General features: G+C 39.9%; 1 protein-coding gene across 1 annotated transcript in view; it reads left to right on the top strand.

Annotated features, from left to right (window-relative positions):
* Positions 1-21,960, top strand: part of KIFAP3 (kinesin associated protein 3) — a 66,842-nt gene that overhangs the window by 34,754 nt on the left and 10,128 nt on the right. The window contains 3 exon segments of the mRNA XM_066324786.1: positions 84-169; positions 8,290-8,479; positions 12,685-12,784. Of these exon segments, the coding sequence (XP_066180883.1) occupies positions 84-169; positions 8,290-8,479; positions 12,685-12,784 (376 nt within the window).

The raw sequence follows: 21,960 nt of genomic DNA, 5'->3' as shown, positions 1-21,960 counted from the left end.
TCTTAGAGAAATTTGCAGTTTGAAGAACCCAGAGTTGTGAGGGGGGGGGAAAGATGTTTTTCTCCTTAACAGTTGCTTTGCAGAGGCCCCAGCATACCTTATAGACCTGATGCATGATAAAAACGCTGAGATCCGCAAGGTTTGTGACAACACTCTGGATATCATAGCGGTAGGTCTGACTTCTTTATCCTTCCAGAGCCTCTTTACACAAGAGGTTATAAAATAGCTAAATATATTGCAAATTGAAAGTATTTTTCTTGTGCAGCTTTCTAATCGTATAGATCAAAGATGAATTTTCAGAGCACAATGACAGTCATTAGGCTGTGCATCAAACTTCTAAAAAGTGTGTATGTACTTTGAAAATCCATACAAGTTAACGTTACACTTTTTTAAAGTGCTGTTAGACTGTAATAAATTAATCACATTACATAAGTGTGCCAAGCTTTCATTATTTCTTAGTTCTCCAAACAAATGGCTCTTATTACCCAGCAGCTTTATTCAGCTTCTCTACGTTGCCTGATGACAATATTTGTTTCAAAAAAAGAAAATGTGGCAGTGATCCTGACGCTGGCTGTTCCCTGCTGGGGGAACAGTCACTCTAGTATTTTCTTCACCTTTTGGATAGGGTTTCCTTTAGGTATGTAACTTAGTTTGTCCAGCTATCCATGGATCACAGTAAACTTTTGGGACAGTTTATTACACTGCTAAATTGGAAAAAAAAGAGAATACTAAATTGTCATGTGCTGTTTAGGATTGTAGTGACTGTACGTTCTTTTGGATACAAAGTAACTGTTATGAAGTAAAATTATATACTCAAAGACAATTTAACTTAGTCAAGAGCAGCAGTACCTTTGTCTCCCTATTGCTTTTTCAGTCATCTACATTGTTCCGTTTTCAATTGAATTATCTGTACTGCAGCTTGTTCTCTGAAAAGTTTAATACAGTGTAAGGCCTAACTTATACTGCGAATTACTGTATATAGTCTAGTTTGCCTTCTTCTGTTATACTCATTAATAATGTCTTCTAATTTAATAGTCTCCTTAAACCAATAAAATGACATAACATTTTCTGAACTGCAATTCTTTTTATCTGGCTCTGTCTTTTCTTCACAGAGGTATGGAATGAAGATTTACTCCAGTGGCAGAGTTGCTATTGATTTTCATTAAGGACTAGATTTAAACACAGATGAATTTGCACTTAGTACTTATTTATGGTGGGCATCATGTTCAGCTTAACACAATCAGCTATTTCTAGGGATATCTTCAGTGGAAACAGTGGAAGGATTTTTTTTTTTTTTTAATATGACAATCTGAGTGCATCCAACACTTGTTTTACCTTGAGGCCAGTGCAATTTCCAAGTGACTCTCATGTTGGGAGCTTCTCATATGGGGAAGCTTTACATTGAGGTGTGCTGTAATACCTAGTTAGTGAAAAATTGCTAGTAATATTATTAAGCAAAATTTATGGAATCTGGAAGAATAAACATACCAAAATACCAAAATACAGCTTCATATTCAATATTACTATCTGAGTAAAATGTACTTGGCATTTTTTCCTAACAACACAAAGCCTTTATGCTCACCATGAGTCAGTGAGGAGTGCTAAGGGTGCATGAGAAAGGCTTTTCAACTTGCAAAAAGCACTGGTTAGGATTTTCAGGGCCTTGAGGATGAATAAAAGGAAGAAATGATGTGGTATTGTGGTTATTGGGGGTGGAGGAGGACACAACAAACACGTTCTGAGAGCAGCTTGCATGGTGCTAGATTATATTTTTCCTTACTTGTGGAGCAGTGTCACACTTAGAATGGTGTTAGCTGGTGAATTAGGAGAGTTCCTTTTCCAAGAAGATCTTTTTGGCTTTATTATCTGGGTGTTGGGGTTATAAGTTGCATAAACACCATGACCCTGAGGGGAACAGAAAACATAATGTGTTCTCTTTTCTGGAAGACAAAGAGAACCATTAATTAATTGATTGCTTTCTCAATCATGTTGGAATCTGGTTGCACTTGTGTCTCTTAGTACAAAATATCAAGCAAAATGACCACATATTCTAAATACTGAAGGTAGGAAATATAAGAGAGCAAGTTATCAGAAGCTCAGATCTTGATAGGTGTTAAAGGAATGTTAAAGCAGGCTGTAAACACAGAGGTGTTTGGTTGTGGGGCAGTTTTACATCAGCAGTGCCTGCTGAGGTGTCTGAACAGTCTCCAGGAATGGTGGACCTTATCTATGCTAAATCCACGACAAGCAAACCTGCACTTTTCACTCTTGTTGCACACATGCTGACAGGAATAGGTCCTCTGATGGAAATCAGAAAATAATTGTTGGGGAGTAGATCTGAAAATAATTTCTACTCAGGGAGACAAATGCTTCTTTCACTCATCAGTGAGCTGTATATACTGTGATTGAAATAGCACTGGAGAAAATCACATGGCTTATAAGCCTTAGGGGAGAAATGCTTTCTGTAGTAAAGTAATTGTCACAGAAATTATGGAAATGTTACACTAGTGATGATTTGTTTAATATAGCTTGGCTGGATGCTGCCACTGATGAACTGAAACAGATGTGCTGCTTTAGCACAGTATATACTGGGCAGCCTCAGCTTTGCACTGGGAGAAGCAAGATATCCCTTTTGTCAAAAGAAGTCTGAGTTGATGATTTCGGAATGCTTCGGTCTCAGTCATGTGCTGAGCTTTGGCAGCAAGCAGTCAGTTCAGTGTGCTTGTACCCCTCAAGTGGGGCAGCTCTCAGGGCTTAGCTGAAAGCCTGGAATCAGCAGCTGGTATAGGAGTCTCAAGCAAATTAATTTCCCTTTTCCCCTGCTTCAGAAGTCTGGACAACTCTAACTCCAAGCTTGTGGAAAGTGATGTCAGCTTATTTGAGATGGTTTTATTCTGTTCGCCTTAGGCAACATTATCAAGAACCAAGGGGGCTACCGATCTCTCAGGTTTCTTATTCTTTTTCTGCTCCTGGCTGTTTTATTGCAGTCAAACTATTTTCCTCATTTATTCAAAGAATATTTAATTAACCATCATCAGATCCTAGGACTCTGTAGTCTGACCCTCCCTCTTTCCCCCAGTTTTCCTCTTCAGTGCCATTGCAGCTTTGAATCCAGACCTGCTGTACCATCTTGCTTCTCTTATGATCAAGAGTGGCTCACAATACTTCCTGCAGGAGTAAAAACATCTTTTAGATAGTTACAGCATTGTCCATGGGATTTAGAAAGGGCCTCATGCCTAAGGTGTTTTTCCAGCTCTTGTTCTTTGCCCTGGGTATTTGTAATGAATAGCTAATAATGTTTGCCTTTTATGGAATTCATTGTTAATGAACAGCTTGCATCTTTCCACATTAGCTAAGCTCCCTGATAGAAATCCTCCATGTTGGGAATGCTGGAATTTGACATAAGCAGCAGGAATGTGCTGTGAACCCTCTGTGCTCTGGGATTTGGGGCCAGCTGTATGAGATGTTGGCCAGCTCTCTTAGAGTGAAGGAAGAGCAGACCAAAGGGATTTGGTGTGGGCTTTATTTGAATAGGCAGCATGCTCTGAAAATAGATAACCTTTGACTCCAGCTTGGTGTCCTCTTTCCATGAAGGGTGCTGTAGTCACTCCAGGAAAAAAGGTTGTCCCTTCACTTGACAGGACCCCCATTTTCTGTGGTGCACCTTGTTGCCCTGTTACCCTGTAGCAAACATGAAAACAGAGGGGTGGGCAGAAGGGCAGTGAGGAGCTGGGGCTGCAGATGAGCTGCTGAAGTTTCCTCTGTTCATTGTTCAATTTGCCAGGAGTCTGCTTTGGTGCTGGTTGTTTCTTGTGGCTCTGCCTGCAGCAGAGTAACCACAGGCAGCTTTAGATATGGCAAGAGTATCCTAATTGTTTTTGTCTTCACATAAAACCTGCCTTGGACAGATTCCCTTTCAGCAGTGATGCATGCTTGCTCTCTGGATTTGTAGGACTAGGAAGGTGAGCCAAACCACTGATCTGTTCCTTACATAACAGGTTGCCAGTGAGATACCTTACATTCCTCCAAAAGGGAAGGAAGAAATATTTCTTTACTGTGCTACTGGCAATATAGGAACTTCAAGGGTGCCCTACATTTTATGGAGCTACCTAAATTTAGAGTGCATCAATGGTTACTCTTTTTTTCCTTGCCTTGCCATTAGTTTCAGCTCCCAGATTTCTGTGAGCTTCCTGTCAGAATATATTTATAGTAATGAAGCTGATTGTGAAGCAGTGACTCCAGGTTGCACAGGTGTAAGTAAGTGGTGGAAGGATTTTTTTTTTCCTGGCCTGTGAAGGAATTGCCCTGCAGTGGTACTTACCCTAAGGTAGGTGTGGGAGACACCTGTAGAAGGTGATCCCAAACATCTGTTTCTCTTCTTGTTTATAGAGGCGCAGAGTTAAAATCACATGCCTAACTTTTGGATAGGTAGACAAGATAAATCTTTTCTTTCTTAACAAATGGTTAATTTAATCTTTCATGTAAACAGTAGATTTTTAATGATGAATGTAACAAATCACTAAGTAGAGCCTTGAACATAATGAGCATTCTACTTATTGTACAGCAGTTTCAGTTCAGTACGAGGAATCACATCAAATGAACCCTATTACAGACCCAATTAAAGGGCAGCCACATTAAAGTGAAAAGGAAAATCTGTTTTTCATCAGCTGTGAGAGAACACAAAGCAGATCTGTGTAGCTCTGTGTTATCCTATAGTGTGTTAATCAGATACAAGGTGTGACGGAAGCCAGTGACAAAGGGGACCCTGATAGGGAACAGACACGCTCTGATAATAGGCCAGTTAACGCTTCATAATATTTCAATGGTTCAGTAGTAAACAAAGCTGGAAGTAGAACTTCAAAAAGGATGGCACATTCCTCCCAGAGTCAAGCCATACATCTTCTATGACACTTCTGGATTTATGGAAACCGAATGTTAAAAACAGTGATGTCAGGGAGCTCCAAAGAGAATAAAATCAGCTTTCAGAATTCCTGCTTTTAAGTTTCTGACCATGACTGCAGTGTTTGAGGGGGGTGGTGTTGGACTGGAGAGCTCAAAGCTATAGCTTTATCTCCATTATTTTTAGTTTTCTGGTTTCATGTTTGCAGAAATTTCCTTATAAAGGAGTGTGTTTAAAAACCAAATCCCAACCAAAATAAAACAAAAAACACCCACAAAATAATAATAAAAATGTTTTAATTGTTCAAAATATAATTACTGAAGACTTGCAGTGTTTTAGGGAATTGTTTTGCTCTAAATGTCTTTAATTTGGTTTCTTTGTGCCTTTTGGCTCTAGTCCTGCATTTACAGCTTTTCTTCCATTCTGATGTTATTCCATTAATCATTTACCCAGTGGTGGTTCTGCATATTTCCGTGGAAAATCTACAGACATATTCCTGATCTAGAATTACTTAAACGAGCTTTTTTTTTTTTTGTGCTGAGGTTATGTAAATCATTCTAGATTACTGCATATCTTCCTTTTCTGTGATTGCTGCCAGAATAAAACTCCTTACAAAATTGATCATTGATCTAGTTCTGGTGCAGTCACTTCTTTGTGGCACTTGTGTCTTGCTTTTTTCATTGGGAATGAACAACAAGAAAAAAGTTGCCAAAGTATTTGAATGGATAAATTGTGGTTTTTAAGTATTGTGCTGTTCAATTGCTAATACCATTTTCCAAAGTTTAGATGAATGATTGAGGAAAAATACCTGTGAGTCTTAAGCCTCTTAATATAGGATGGGAAATGTGGAATATAGGAATATTCTGCCCTGCTGTCATCATTTGAGGGGAAAATCAGTTAGAATCTGAGAAATGTTAACTGATTTTGATGGAGGCTATAAGAAGTTGATGCCTATTTCTGACAGACATTCAGCATGTTCAGAAAATGGTATGAATGGAGCCCTGATGTCAGGAAGTGGGATACATTTAGGGTTGTAACTGGGAATGTTGAAGTGTTTTCAAAATGCATTGATGGTAAATGTGAATGAGGTGATTTAGCTGATGGCCTTTTGGCTTTTGAGAACTTTGAAAAGTAAACGGGATAATGTAAAAGGATTCAGCTTTCACAGAGGTTAATCTAATTAGCCATTTGTTTAATTTGTTTATTTTCCTCCCCTTCTTTGCAATCCTGACTTCTGGGAATAGTGTTCTTGAGACTGCAGTATGATTTCTGGCAGTTACAAGATGTTTCTCTAAAGCTTGTAAGTAATTCACAACTGCTGGAGGCTGACATAATAGCCAGCCCAGGGTTTAGCTCTGGCAGATGCAGCAAAGAAACTGTTTCCAAGGTGCTGGTCAGATGTCATCACTGAAAGTCATGCCTTGTCCTTTTTTTTATGGGTCATTTTATAAATCTCAGTGCTGAGCTTGCTTTTTCCAAGTTTTTACTGTTACTTCTAGTTTTTAATAAAGAGTGGAAATGAGGGGAAAAAAGTAATGAAATAGTCTGAGGTGTTCTTTTCCAAACAGTATGGGGTATAAGTGTATGGTTGTTTGGTTTTGGTCTTGCCTTTTCTCCCTCCCTAAGGCTGCAGTAATACTGACTGACAGAAGGTGGATTTTTGCTTCCCTAATGAGAGTATCTACAGATCTCACAGGTGATACCTGCTCTGGGTGTGGAAGTTGTGAAGGACACCAGGTTTTGGACAGGATCACTGAACAGGAGTGCCAGGATGGTGAGGAGTGGAATTAGCAAGGTCTAGCTGTTGATCAGAATTGGAGAAATTGAGAAAAATGAAATATTGGATGTCTGACATATTTATTGGCAATTGTCAGAGAAGCCTTTGCCAGACTGTCAGGGACAGATGGCTTTTGGGTTATGCTCCAGTCCAAAAGTGAAAAAGGCACAGGGTAGAGAGTGTTACCTGTGGAACACATATGACAGCAATGAAGACAAGGCTGGTTGAATATTAAGTCAGTTTAAAACCTCAATTCAGACTTTAGGACTTTCAGATGTTTAATTTGAGCTACTAAGCTGGCTAATTCTGCCATCTCTGCCATTTAATGGCCTCTGGTTGTAGACAGATCTACTTTGGCATGTCTAGCAGGAGCAGAAATTCCCACTTCCACAACCAAGGCATTGTTACTAATTGTGTTTTGTCTTCCTGTACAGGACTAAGTAAAGCAGATTTTTGAAGCCTTAAACTACTCCAGCTTAGATATCTGAGGAAAGTCTGTCTAGATCATGTGTTAAACACCATGAGAGTTAAGAAATAATTTTTAACTTTTCTCTCCTTTGTACTTAGGTTAGAATACAGTGGAGTGCAATGTATTTCATAAGGATGTTTCTTCCCACAGGAAGAAACATTCTGGTTAGGGATGCTATTCTTGTTCACAGTACTTTGGTTTAAAAAAGCACAAATCGTGGTGCATTATTTGTGACTATTCCAAATTGATACCTTCTGCAGATTTCCGATGCTGATGAGCTTCCTAGAGATAGCTGGGTCCTGTCTTCCCAGCAGGACTGAGGAACTGTTATCCATGGGTTGGTGCTCTCTCTGTGGAAATCACCAGCCCCCAAAATCTGCTGTGTTTGGAAGATCCTTCTCTGACCATCTGATTGCAGTGACCATAGGCTATGTCACTTTATGCTGGTGTTCTTTACATGACTATCACATCACTTGAGTGCAATTAGGTTGTAATTCAGTTTGAAATTTCATGCCTGCATATTTTTCCATAGTGACTGGAACCTATATCCTGTTTTACTCAGCTTTCTGGAGAAGTTCCCCTCAGAGTTTACTTGCCTACCATTTTTGTGGTTGTTCAACATTATACATAAAATTTGGCATGAAGTTGAAAATTAAATTCTTGCTGGAGCTCATGAAAGAAAAGAAATTAATTTGGTTTATCATAGGTTTTTTCTTAATAGATTTTTTAGTAACCAGATGTCCTAGGAAATGTTCATCTGATGAAGATGTGCGGGGTATTTGGCCAGTGTTAATAATTAATTACTAAAAATCCCCTGAAGATTGGCAGTAATTACGTCTTCTTGATTAAACCAAATGAGGAGACTGATGATAGAACTGTTCTGTTCAAAGCAGATTTTTTTTCTGGATGGTGTAAAGTTCCTAACCATGAAGGGAAGATTGTACTGCTGCATCACAAACCAGAATAATGCCCAGTGCTTGCAAAATCCCTTCTTTAGTCTAAGAACTTGCAACTGAGTAGAGCATTTAAATCACTGGGTTCTGAACTTGCATCTTTTGCTGATGTTGGATTCTCCTGCCATTTCCTGTTGCCCCAGCTTTGTCTCTAGCTCATCCTAAACCACTGTGTGGTGACTTTTACCAGGAATATGATGAGGAATGGGCTAAAAAAATCCAGACAGAGAAGTTTCGATGGCACAACTCGCAGTGGCTGGAGATGGTGGAGAGCCGGCAGATGGATGACAGCGAGCAGTACCTGTATGGGGATGATCCCATTGAGCCCTACATCCATGAGGGGGATATTCTGGAGAGACCTGACCTCTATTATAACGCAGGTAAGGCTGCACCTGTCAGTATTTAGCACTGGGATTGCCACCTCTGCATTTGCAGTGGGAGCTTGAGCTGGGTTTGACTCAAACCAGCAGGACAGTGCCTGTTCTGTGTCACTGGGAGCAGCACTGATGCCAGCCAGGGATGGGCTCGTCGTTGTTGGGGTTGATGCTTTGGAGGGGCCACCTAGAACAGGTGCTAGCCAAGATTAACAGAGTAATAGGGTGTATTTATTGAAGGCCTTCAATAGATACACCTTGGGCAGTCAAAGGCCTCCAGGAGGGCTTACACCCAAGATGGACAATGGTCAGGAGTTTTTCAGACAATTAAAAGTTTGGTCCATTTACATATCAGGGGTTAATCCTCCAATTACAGCTTCAGGTAATGAAGTCACATTCCACCAGTTTGCTCCCCCAGTTCACTCTTGTTTACATCTTTTGAGGCCCGAGACATGAGGTGTCCTGGAGTTTCAGGCCTAGAGGGATTGTTTTGTCTGACCAAAATGTGAAGACAGTAGCTGACACTCTATATAGAGTTTAGAGTTGTACACTAAGGCAGTACAGCATTTGAATGGTATAAAAGCTAAAGTCCTAAGGCATCAGGGTGTTAGTGATGGATTAAGTACTGCATATCCATGATTTTAGGAAATGTTACCGGTCTGCAGGAATATGAGTAGACCTGTCTCAGAGAGCTGATGGACTATGACAGTGGAGTGAAGTAAAGGTGGCCCAGCCTTGTTTTTCCCACCTATTTCTTGTGTCCATAGTTTGTTTTTTCTGTAAGCAAAACCCTTCTGTCATCCCTGCTAAATTCACAACTGTGGAATTTATGCTGAATTTTGTTCTGCCTATTGTGTTAGTTGTATAATGGGATTTTTATTGCAGATATTGATGATAGACTTCAGTTGAGTCACAGCAAACTTGTAGATTCCTTAGCAGAGGCCATCATTCCATGACTTTAAACTAATCTATCTGTATGATTTTTGCTGTTGTATATCTAGGATTTAGGGAAGTGTGTGAATCTCTTCTGTAAGTGCTGATTTATCTAAACCAGTGTTGCCAGCTGCTCAGGAGGAAGGTTCAAAAAAACTTTGCAGGAGACAATAATGAAATAATTTGCCCAGTGGATAAATGTCTTCATAACTTCTTGTAACTAGGAATTGGCTTACTCTCTCTTGTGCGTTCTGATCCTTCTAAAGCACCTGGAAAACTGAGGGCATGAATTTTTGCCTTTTTTTTTTTTTTTTAATTGCTGGGTTTGAGTCTGTGTTTTTCATTTTCCACATAAGTGTCCAGTCCTCTGCCATGAAGCATGAGTCACAGAACTCTGTAAGTCCGGATCAATTTTCAGGAAGAGCAATTAGAAAAACAAAACCACTAAACCCCATCGTCTTCACTCATAGTTGCTGCAAGAAAATAATTTTGCAAGATCTCTGTAGCATTTCAAATACTGTTCTCAAAGGATATCAGAACATAAGGCTTCTTTTTCTTCTGCCACAGCAGCTTGCCTCTTTAGTGTAATTTTTTTTCCCCTTTTGGATTTTTTGTGTTGCAATTGATATTTAACTGGGAAGGAGAGGTAGAATACTGGTGATATATTCTGCAGATGTTTGAAATGTGCTTTTGTTTTAAAAGGTAGATGTTTTTAAAGAGTGTTTATATTCAAAAGGTAGATTCACTTCTCAGGTTCATTGCAACAAGTGTCAGTAATTTTGTGCTTGCTTCTGTAATTTCCTATACTTCAACTTTTGAAATGTGGCATCTCAAATGGGACATAATATTCCTTTAAAAAGGCTACAGGTTAAGGTACCATTTGGAGCAGGGATTTGGGTTCTGAAGGACAGATCATTACTTAGTGGAAAAAACCCAACCCCACCAAAAGTACAAACCTTTGTGCAGTCAGAAATTAAATACTTGTGTTTTGGTTTGATCATTTTAGAAGTGATTTAACTGATGGCTGACACTCAGTACAAGTCCCACCTTGACCATAATAGTTTTTGAGCTCGCTGATGGCAAGATGAGTTCCTTATTTCATGACAGGCCAATCTCTCTCTTGCACAGTAATTTAAATCTATATGAAAAATGTGGTAGAATCTCTGAAGTTACCTTCCTGAGCTCAGTGTCTGTCTTGCTCTGAAAGTACATAACCTAATTTATGTTGAAATGTACATAACAACAGATGTCTTTTAACTGTGTAATCACATTTTCTGCAGCTGATGCTATCCATGTGCTTTCATTTTCCTCTAAATTCATGTGAGCCATAACTCTGAGTGTTATGGTTTGACTGTTAACACTCTTGATTGAAGACACTTTAAGTAGTGGTAGCAGTAGCCTCAGAGTTAAAGTGTAGTCCTTGCCTTATTATACAAAGACGTTATTTTTAAGCTTCTCTGCTCTCAAAGAAGAGAAATTTTTAACATAGCCTGACTATTTAAAATGCATAGTCACTTAAATGGTTTGCTTTTGGTCTGAAGTGCTGCAAGTGTAAAAGTGATTATGGTCTTCATTTCAGTTCAGTGGAGCATACAGACTAGGAGGTGAGACAGAAAAATTTGGCACAAGTCTTGATAAAGGCCATTTCAACTTTCGCTTCTTTAGACATGTTCTATTTGTGTGATGTCACAGGGCACCCGTGTCCCTCTGAACATGCGGAGAGACAGGAATATTGATCCCTGCCAGATCACTTGCTTGTCAAGTCATACTCCTTCACATACTGTACACACATGTCTGCAATTAGAATATGGCCATGTACAGCAATCTGATGCTGCTAAAATGTCATCTGATCATGGCTGGCATTTTTCATTTGCAATCTGCTGCCTTGCAATCAGTCACTTTCCCATGAGGTATTATCTTCTAAATGAATCTCTGTAGCACCTCATCAAATGTCTGTTAGAAATCTAGATGTGTCAATTCTATTCCTTTTATCACTTGTCACTATATTATCTTCAAAAAACATCAGGTAAATTCATAAAGCACGGGTAGATTTGTTTGAATGCCAGAGTCGTCATCTCTAAGCCCTTGTGTCTGTAAGTAACTTTCCACTGCTTCCTGTGCAGGCAGTTTTAGTAGTTTTGAAACCACAGAGGTTAAGCTAAGTGGCCTGTGACTCCCTGGATCTTATCTCTCTTTCTTTAAAGTCGAATGGCATTTGTAACTTCCTAGTCATTAGGAATCTCTTTCTTCCCTCTCTTAAACTCTTAATGTATCAGTCTGGATGTACCTGTTTCTGCCCTGGTTTTATGGGGATGCTTTGTGCACTTCAGGTCTGGAATTGTTTTTATACAGTAATGGAGACAAACTGATACGGGGTCTGTTTTAGTGAAAGAGCTTGTTTTATCTGATTAGAGCCTAATACTAATTTCCAAGTAAAAACTGTGCCCTTAATATTAAAAAGAAATGTGTTTTGTGAATGGTAGCAGCAAAGAGTTAAACTGGGCTCTCATTCAGCTGAGGTCAGTTCAGTGACTTTATTTCAAAGACACTCTCTGGATTTGGATTTACATTGATGTAACAGAAGGAAGATGTTAGCTCCTGATTTTCTTTTCCTCATAAGGCAAGCAGAGACTGTGAAGCCTATAAAGAATACTTCTGGCTTTACAAATGTCTGCATCTTCATATGCCAGTGTTGTAAGGTAAAGGACGCACAAAAAAATCTGTAATCTGTGTTCCTGAGAGGATATCACATGAAAAGCCTGCCCTTGTTGTAAAGAGCTCTGAGATACTAAAAGATGGACAAGATAAAAGAAATAGGTTTGAAGTCACTTTCTTGTTCTCAACTTCTCAACAAGTTTGAAGAGATACAGTGGTGCAGTGTAGAGTCTGAACAATTACGACCTTTGATGCTTTTTTTTTAATGCAACTGGCCCAGATTAATATTTTACCTTTCTGATTACTTGTTCTCGGGGCTTACTTTGATGGGTAAGGCAAGATTTGTCATGAAATAACTTTTATACGCTTAAGGAGGAAGGGCTAAGAGAATATTTCTTAGGTACAGCATTTTTCAGGGCAGTAGGCCAAAGCTCCTTGGAGTCCCAGTAAGGATTTTTTTGTACTTGAAGTTGCTGGGTTTCAGTATTGCTGATTTTTGTTCCTCATAGAAATATTGTAAGTTAAATTCCTGATGAATTGCTAAAAGAAACCAGGACAGATGGTTTTTTCCCATTTGTCCTCAGTCTTGCTCCTTTACAAGTCACCATATTATGTTTTTCTAGATGGGCTGATAGCCCCCGATGGAGCGGTGAGTCCGGATATCTTCAGGGATTACCAGCTTCAGAATGGAGACCTGGTTGGGCAGCACCCCTTCTCTGGCAAGTAAGTTGCTCCTAGTAAGAATTCTTGTCATCCAACAATGGCTCTTCAAGTTTCTTTATAGGGCTTCATTTGTAGTGCTCAGTAATTTTTGCCCCCATAGCAGCAGGAATGATTTACACTGCACAAGCAATTTTAGTCTGTTGTCTGAATCACATGTCTGTTCTAACATCCTAACATGTTGTAATACGTCACAGAGAACACACCACCTGTTATGACAACTACTCAAATATTCTTCGGACACTGAGAAACATCTAAAGAGAGGCTTGACATGCTGATTACCCAGATGATGTTTGTTTCCAATATTCTTAAATTCAATTTAAAGTCTTTCAGCTGCTGTGGGTCTGGAGTTTTTTGGTGTTTTTCCATTAACCTAATTCTTCCCAAGGTGTTCTCAGTTAGATTCCTGAGGGCACTTGGAAAATGGGCTGTAGGAGCAAAAGGCATCAGCTTTTGCTGATATTCTGGGAGATCTTTGAATTTTCCCTCTGGTCAAAGACCTCTCCTTCTCAATGTTGGCAAGTAGTTCCAGTTTGAATTTCTGAGTCAGTTTCTCCCATGAGTTCAAAATAGGAAAGACTCATTTCCAAGAAAGGAATCTTCATAAATCCTGATGCAACAGAGATTAGGAAGTGCCTTTTGTAAAGCATGAATTCTGTGCACTCATGAGCAGGAAGTAGTTCAAACATCTGGTAGTCAAGGTACAGCATTCACTTCAGCAGGATCCAGCTGTCTGGATATGCCCAGTGCTGGGGCTGAAGCTGTTTCTTTCCAAAGGGAAAATATTCTTTTCACCACTGACAACTTTAGTCGCCATTTGTAAAATGTAGGTTATTCACAATATGTACAGCTGAAGCAAAAAAGATTTTCCTCCCTTACTTTGGCTTCTTGTAATTAATCAAGGGTGGTGGACAGTTATTTTGTTTGTTTATTCTACCTGCGATGCACCAGAAAGCTGAACATTCAGTAAGGATTGGAGTGGTGGTAACATTTTAAGGACAAATTAAAATTGTCCTTAAAACTAACATGCTCAGAGAAAAAAAAAAAGCAGGATTTGAGATGGATCTTCTAGAAAAAAGTAAATATTTGTACTCAGTAAGCATCAAGTTTAGAGTAGTGTGAGTCTGTGTTTGGGAAGGGGATGTTGATGCCTGTGCTGATGTTTTCCAAATGTGCAACTTTTGTTGCAGAGCTTGCAGGTGGGAGAGAAATTGAGGTGAGTGTGAGCTCTGTGCTGCTCTTGGGGCCTCAGTGGGTGACTCACCATTTTTAACTTCAGAATAGACACACAGCCCACGAGGTGATGGATTTCTCTGTTCACCAGAACACTGGAGGGTGCTCCCAACAGTCTTCAAGCTCCCCTGGAGGTGTGGGGAAAGGTGTAGGGTAGAGCTTGTGGACTTCTTTGTTTCCAGTAAACTTAGAGAAAGTCCTAGTCAAGATACTCTTGTTTTGCCAGAGAGCTTTCAGATGGGAAACAAAACAACGTTCAGTGTCTGTGGTTAAAAGTGAAGGCACATCAGTCGGCCTCAAATTGCAGTCCCTCATCAGAGAGCTCCAGTAGTAACCTGCTTTTTAATTGGATTGTATTCCAACTAACATGACTAGCAAAATACATCTGGTGTGTACCTACTTAAACTAAGTATTTGTAGAATTTTCTTGCATGTTTCAAGGCATTCTGAAGGCTCACCTCCAGAATGAAAACAGTAAAACTGCAGGTTGGCCCATTGCTGATGGCCTCTGGAAATACTGGGGTTTCTCACTAGAATTCTGTTTTCTAGGAAAACTTGTTTCGATGTGATTGCTCCATGGGCTTATCTGCAGTCCAGACACACAGTCTAATTGGAAACAGTGTGGAGTGCTGCAAACGTTGTGTCTTATTTGTAGCAGAGCAGGAGTGAATTGTTTGATAGAATAGATACTGGCAGCTGAGTGGCGAATCCGACTTTTCACATGTGGGTCATTATGGGTTGGAACTGCTTGGCGCCAGCAGCCAGGATTTCCTGATGCTCAGACCTAATGTAAAATGCATTAGTGCTCCAAGGCATGAGCCATGGAATTGCCAGTCCCATGAGTCTGGAGCTCCCTTCTCCCAATTTGAACTGGTGTTGGAAGGTAAAACCATACGTGCTACAGAGCCTAATTAAAAATAATAGCAGCAAGTCAAGGCGCTTTTTATGTGTTATATAGTGTACATTTCAGCCATACCAAAACATAATTCTAGGGTATTTTTATGCTTACAGTTTAAAGCTAACAAGAACCTTATGTCAAGGATTTATTTTTAACCAGTTCCAGCTTTTAATAAATCAAGATTTTTGTTATAAAAATGGTTCATTTTTCTATTATTAATATTTGAATATGTTTTCAGAAACTTTTTTAGCAAGAAAGCCGAGTTGTGGTTTTCATAGACAATTAGCAAGTCAGTTAATAGTAACATGTTTTGGAAGTTCAGAGAGATTGCTAATTATGAGTAGATTCTTAGTTTTGGTCTTTTCATGTGTTATACTTTATTTATTATACATTTATTTGTTGTGCCTGTGTCTTCTGGTCCTTGCCTTTTATATTAGGCTTTTCAATTCTGTAATAGAAGCAGTTTTTGCTAAGCAATGGGGTGAGTTCTGAAGACTCTTTGTCATTTAAGAGAGCGTCTCTTTGCCATATAAGACCACCCTGTGAATTTTGAGGTAGGTAACAACCATGAGCTGACTCCTTGCTACTCAGCCTTGAATAATTTAATCCTTTCTTCTCCTTTCTGCATTCCTGTGAGAAAGAATGAGGATATGTTACCTCTTTAATTTCTCTGAGGCTATTTCCTGTCCTTGCAATGTGCTCAGAGTGGATCAGGACTTCCCCTTGCCTCCAGGAGGGCTGAAAAGGCAGCCAGAATATCCCACGTTTTCAGTGGCTGCACATCACTGAGAAACTGAGATAATACTGAACTGGTGTTGGTGCCCTCAGTGCACTACCAGGACTTAAATGTCTTCTGATCACTGTCCTAATTTTTGGAGCCAAAGAAATGCGTCTTTAAGGAGAGGCTGTCAAGGACCACAATGAAATTCAAACTTGAAGATTTTCCCTGTAAGTGATGTTCGGTAACTCAGCCCACACCACCTGCCACGTGTTGTGTTGTTACTCCATTTATATAGTGAACTTCCTTGGCTGGGGGATGCTGTTCTAGCAGAGATCCAGGGCACCCTCTGCCATTGCAATTCCACACTCTTTCATTTGGGAAAATTCGTGGCAATCGGAGCAGCAACTGCATCTGAAGGTTGACTTTTCTGTGATCCAGCAGGGATACCACAAGCATCTCCTGTGGAGTCCCTGTCCCAGGAGACATTGGGCCTACACACCTGGAGCTGCTGCACAGTCTTAGGACGGTAGGGAAGTGCTTTTTTGAAGTCAAGCAGAACAGGAATTAAAAATAGTTGAATTATGGACAGGCATCTGCACTCACTGGGTTACCACACTGGGGCTGTTCTCCCCTGTCATTTTCAGGAGGGAAACATGAAGTGACAATAAAGCATTGGCAATAAAAACGTCTGTTGATCTGGGGAATTAGGTGGAGTGTCTTAGAGGCTTTTTTTCAAAGACACTGCCTTCCCTTCATGGGATGTCTTGGACTTTTCCTTTGAAACCTGGAGTAGTGCTACTCTCAGGAGTTGAGAATGCCACCTCACGTGATCAATTCCTTCATTGTGAAGTAAAGAACAACTTTGAAGTGAATTATAAAAGTATCTAGCCCTGCATTCAGTTTGTAGATTTGCTTGCATGCTTGCTCTTCTGGATATTATACATCCTGATAATTGTTGCTTCTGTTACTTGTCATCATGAAGCAGAAGACACGCAAAAGTGAAGACCTGGGCAGCTGCCATTTTTCTGATAGTGCCACCCTGAGAAATGCTTTGTTTCTGGGGATCTAGCTTGTGTGTTTTGCAGCTTCCGTTTACAGCTCTTAGCCCTGAACTATATTCTTAGTGGAGTTGTACTGTTACGTATGAGGCCTATAAATAGAATTATTTCAGAATCTAACATCCACAGGACTAGTGATAAAGTCCATAAACAGCATCTCTTGTTTTCCTCAAAGGTTTGGAGCAGAATGCAGACAGATTGTAAGGTATGGTTTCCATTCAGCAGAAAAGACGTGGCTGAGGAGGTTGTTTTGACAGCTTCTATCCAGGTTTTTTTCATTGGCTAGGAAAAGACGTTTGTGATTAGATTACCAGCTTTGAATCATCTTACTGTCTTTCAGAAGCAGATGGGCATTCGGCATAGATTTGAAATTTTCATCTGTTATTAAAACCCAAATTCAAGGTTTCTGGTTCTGATAAGGCTTAATATTGAGTGAAAGTTTTATGATTGTGACAAACAAAAATCCTTCACCTTTGGCTGATATGATGACAGCTTAGTGTCTGAACTGCAGGGGATAAAGACCAGCTGAAAGACATCTTCCAGAATCTATGGTCATTTATCAAATTTTAATCACCTTCTGGAGACTAATTACTTTCTTAAGACACAAATATAATAGTGATGGCTAAATACCTTATAATAGAGATAGCTACAGGATTTTTCTTGCCCTTTGGGGGCCACTTTTTAACCTTTCCCAGCTACAGCTAGGTAATGGTAAAAACTCTGAGTGCAAAAGCCAATTTTTGGTTAATATCTTCAACAGAGTTCTCAAATCTTCTCAGTCTGTAGCTTTGAAAAGATTAATAGTTAGGAATGCTAGAGCTGGCCAGAACTTTTTTTTTTTCCCTGAAGAAGTTTTCTCCAGTGCAGGATCCTTTAACCTTGTTATAAAATGCAGCAGAGCTGCCATTGCACAATCCTAATTTTCTCTAAGACAAGGCCTTTCTGTGTGTGCTGTTCCCAGCATGTGCACTCCCAGCTCTTCCCAACAGAGGTATGACTGAGGCTGCTTCCCAGGAAGCAGTGAGGTTTGGCATGTCAAGCACAGCCAGTTTTATGGGGTGACTGCATGTCTCTGTCCTTGGTGGAACATCTTTCCTCTTGCCCGGATTTACAGCCTAAAGCTGTAGCTGCATGTCTTGTTTTTGCCATGGCAGGTCATTGGGATGTTTTGTGAGCTCAGTGTCTGGAGCCAGGCCCTCTCAGGCTCCTCTGTGCTGGCCTCAGAGGAGCTGTGGTGGCTGCTGTTGGCAAATTCCAGGGTGCACAGCCAGGCTCTTGTGTCTGGGCTTGATGGAAGCCGGACCTGGCCACAGGTCCTGGTGCTCCAACACTCAGTGTGACTTGGCTAACCACTTGGGATGTCTGCACATGCTAAAAGTCCACACTGAGTGGCAAGAAAGCTCATATCTCTGGCCTTTTTTCACTTGGAAACCCTGATGAAAATCAGGTGGGAGTTTTCATGGTGGAACTACCTAGAGCTGTAGCCCTTCATTGAGGTTGATTGCTGCACTGTGGTGTGAATTCCCAGTCCTGACTCCCAGCTCCCATCTGGGTCAGATACAGAAACTGCAGCAGGTGCTGCCAAATGTGCACTTTGTGAATGATTATCAAAATGCTTTTAAATGGTTGTACCTGTAACTTACATCCTACTTTGGCATTTAGAGCTATGTTCCATATAGATCCTCATCTTCAATTTGATTTGCTAAAGGAAAGGAATTGGTCATCTTGGTGACCCTGCCAGGGAGTGTCTCTCATCCGTCTTGTATTTTCAGTAGAGTTCAGCACAGTTTATTTAGAAGTTGGAGCATTCCCTTCCCAGCCTTTCAGGAGGTAAGAACCATCTTGCAGTCTGTCTCTGAGGGTGAAAACCCACTCTGTTAGCAGACAGCAGCAGGGATCAGTGGCAGAACAAACTGTTTTTCATGCTCCTTTAGACAAAAAATGTTCTCCTGTGGGGTCTGTGCTGAGAATACCCACACATTTTCCTCCTCATTTGAACAGAATCAGTAATACTTCCCTGTCTTAGTGGTGGACATATAATTAGTATTAAATCTTTTAATTAATGGAAAGAAAATCTAGAAGAGTATAAATTACTATTACAAGAGGATTCTACTTTGAACCATTTTACTGTAGTGATATTTCTTACAGTTCTGTGCAGTACTTCTTCTTTTCCATAATTAAACCTTATTTTAAAAACAAAACCCAACTTAGTTGCCTTTATAATGTGTTCATCAGAGCTGTACTCAGCTTCTGCCATTTGGACACTATTTAATTTGCATTTCCCAGGAGAATCGAATTAGGTTTTATTAGTAAATTGGGCCTATAACCTTGCAGGCAAGTTTTATTAGTTTATCACACATCGGTATTAGCAAATTGTAAATCCCACTAAAACGAATTTGAAAAGGCCTTACAGAAAAGCCCAGAACCAATGAAGTTCCTGGACACAAACAGAGAGTTTATTTTGGTTGGTTTATGTGTTCTTTTTTTTTTTTTTAATCCCACAAAAATCTTGTTAGTGGCAGCAGAGTCACCTTTTTATCATATTCTGTTGTCCTAACTGTGCCTACATGTTTAGTTTTATAGAAGTGTAAGGCACCGACTTCCTGGGGAACTGGCAGAGAAGTTTTGTTCCTCAGTGCTACACACCCCTGGAATTGAGATTTTGCATCTAAAAGAATGTGAGAAGGAAGTGGGAACTGCTGCCTTTTGGAGGGTTGTGCTCACAGTCTGGGACAAGCTTATTGAATGACTTCACTTGAGTGGTTCAGGTCCTGCCTGGATCATGGCCTAAAATGGCCCAAAATTCACTGTGTAGTAATTCTCCTTCTGTACTGAAATGTGGCAGTGATGCTTCCAGAACAGGAAGACTTCATTGCTAAGAGCCTTTGAATGTGAGCTTGAATTTCTTTGTGTCTTACAGTATTTTGTTTCTCCATCAGTACTAAACTAGAGCTCTCCCTGTCCTTTTCTGGGCTTTTTTTTTTTTGAGTAGTGATCATATTCCTACTAGCTGTCACTTCATTATTTTTTTTCATACTGTCTTCTCAAAGCTTGTTTATAGAAATACTGCAACCTAATCATATAATCCAGTTGAGAGGTCACTAATAAGTGTCTGCCCAAATTCTGCCGTTATGCTGTGGACAGTTACTGGAGACTTTTGGAAGACAAGGGTCTCATTATTCCAGAGGATGAAGATTTTGCCCTGTGGCACATATTCATCAATGAGATTTTGCCCTGTGGCCCATATTCATCAATGAGAGTTTGGAGAATTTTTGCACCACTGAAGGATTAGGGCTGAGGAATATCCATAAAAGGACAATATTATTCATAGACAATATTTGATATACAACAACTTTTGAATGTGCTTGGGTGTTTATTTCTTTTCAATGTGTTCCTAGGATCAGGAGAAGCTCCCAAGCAGCTCTACATGTATCCCACACACATAGCCAGTGCCCATAGTCCTTGAGAGCTGATAGCCAAGGTAGGCAGGGAAGCACAGGTGAGAAGAAAGGAAGTTACTAGATACTAGTTACTCAATTGTAGAAGTTACTCAATTCCAGAGCCAGGTGCCAGAGCTGGAGCAGGAGAAGGGAATTTTCTCCTCCAGAGTCAGGTGCCAGAGCTGGAGCAGGAGGAGGGAATTTTCTCCTCCAGAACTAGGTGCCAGAGCTGGAGCAGGGCAGGGCTCTCCTGAGTGCTCCCACAGTGACCAGACCACACCACCTCACCAAGGTCTGTGGTCTGGAGCCGGGAAGGATCAGGTTGCCCTTGTTTCATTTACTGTAAGAGAGGTTTAATTGCTCCCAACAATTGCAGCAGTATGGGAGAGATGAAATAGCTTGCTGGGGAATATTTTAACACAGTTAAAATAGCACAGTTTTTTTCAGCAAGTTGCAGTTGCCGTTTGGGAAGAGAATCAGTATTGAGGTTTTAATGCACTTCAGATCTTTTGGAATACAGGATACTTGGGCCTCCTTCATTTGCAGTCACTTATTTTACATTTTTTTTAGTGGCTTTTTGTTTTATTATATTCCACCTGCAGTTGGCCTCATTTAACCGTCATGGTTTAGGTGGCTATTAAGAATTTTAAAAGAATATCCAAATGCTGGAGCAGTGAGCTCAAGTCCTTTGGAATGTCTTACCAAAAAATCCCCCAAACCTGGGTCTGTCTCTTCTGAAATGCAGCATTAATTAATTCCCACGTTCTGTCTGCTGCTCAGTCCCTCCAGATGTGCTACTAGGAATAGACTGGCTCCCTGGTTACAAGCCATCTGGGCTCTGTAAACTGATTTGCACTTATATTAAACAATAAGTGAACAGAATGCGGACGAGTTATTAAAGCAAATGTACATTGCATATAAATCTCAAAGTAAAATATTAAAATGTAGTTAAGGGGAATGGAATGTGCAAATGAAGACCTGCTTGTTTTTAATGAGTTTAGCTGTGACCTTCTCAATTTCAACCAAAAGAAAAGAATTTTATTTTTCTCTTTAAATATAAAAAAAAAAAAAAAAGAAAAAGAAACTATAAAACTGCTTACAGAAGTATCTGAGACAAAAACAAGGAAATATAATGTTCTAAACTTGACTGGTCCAAACCACTCAAGCTGCTGTGACAGCTCATAAAACTGAGAGTAGTTTTTAACTGGACTCTGTTTTACATTGCCAGAGTGAATTTTCCTTGCAGGAAGTAGCCAGAAGGTTTATTTAGTTTCCAGACTGCTGCTTTGATCTTTCCATTCTGTCACTTCTCAGGTTACATAGCCCTTTTTCACTGCAGTAAATCTGCAACAGTTAATGAGAATAAAATTTCCTCCTTCTCACTGATCACATGCTGTTAAATGCCAAACCACAGCCAGCAGCATATTTGCAGAATTCGGCTGCACTGTACAAAAACAGCACAATCAGTTTAATCTTGTTGGTTTTGTAATTCATTTTATTGAGCTTTCCTTTTTCAAGTGAACTATTTTATCAAGACAAGTGGTTGGAAGGCCAGATCTGGAAGAAAGATTTAAAACTGTAATAAAGTGAGGGGTGTTTTGTGTGCTGGGTTTAAGCATGCTCACAGGATTCAAAATTAAACTTAAAATGAGGAGTTTTAAAAAGGCCCATATATCAGTGGGGTATTTTTTGTGGTTATTATCTGAACATGTGCTCTGAACAAGTCTCTAGCATAAAAATTAATACATCAAATTAATTTATTTGCCAAATACTTAAATTGTTTTGATTCTAAAACTATTCTGATTCTGTGTTTATCAGTCTCAGCCATCC

The sequence above is a fragment of the Sylvia atricapilla genome, chromosome 9 (assembly GCF_009819655.1).
Source record: "Sylvia atricapilla isolate bSylAtr1 chromosome 9, bSylAtr1.pri, whole genome shotgun sequence".
Taxonomy (NCBI): Eukaryota; Metazoa; Chordata; class Aves; order Passeriformes; family Sylviidae; genus Sylvia; species Sylvia atricapilla.
Note: the sequence above shows the minus strand (reverse complement) of the source record. Positions and strands in the feature narration are given on the sequence as shown.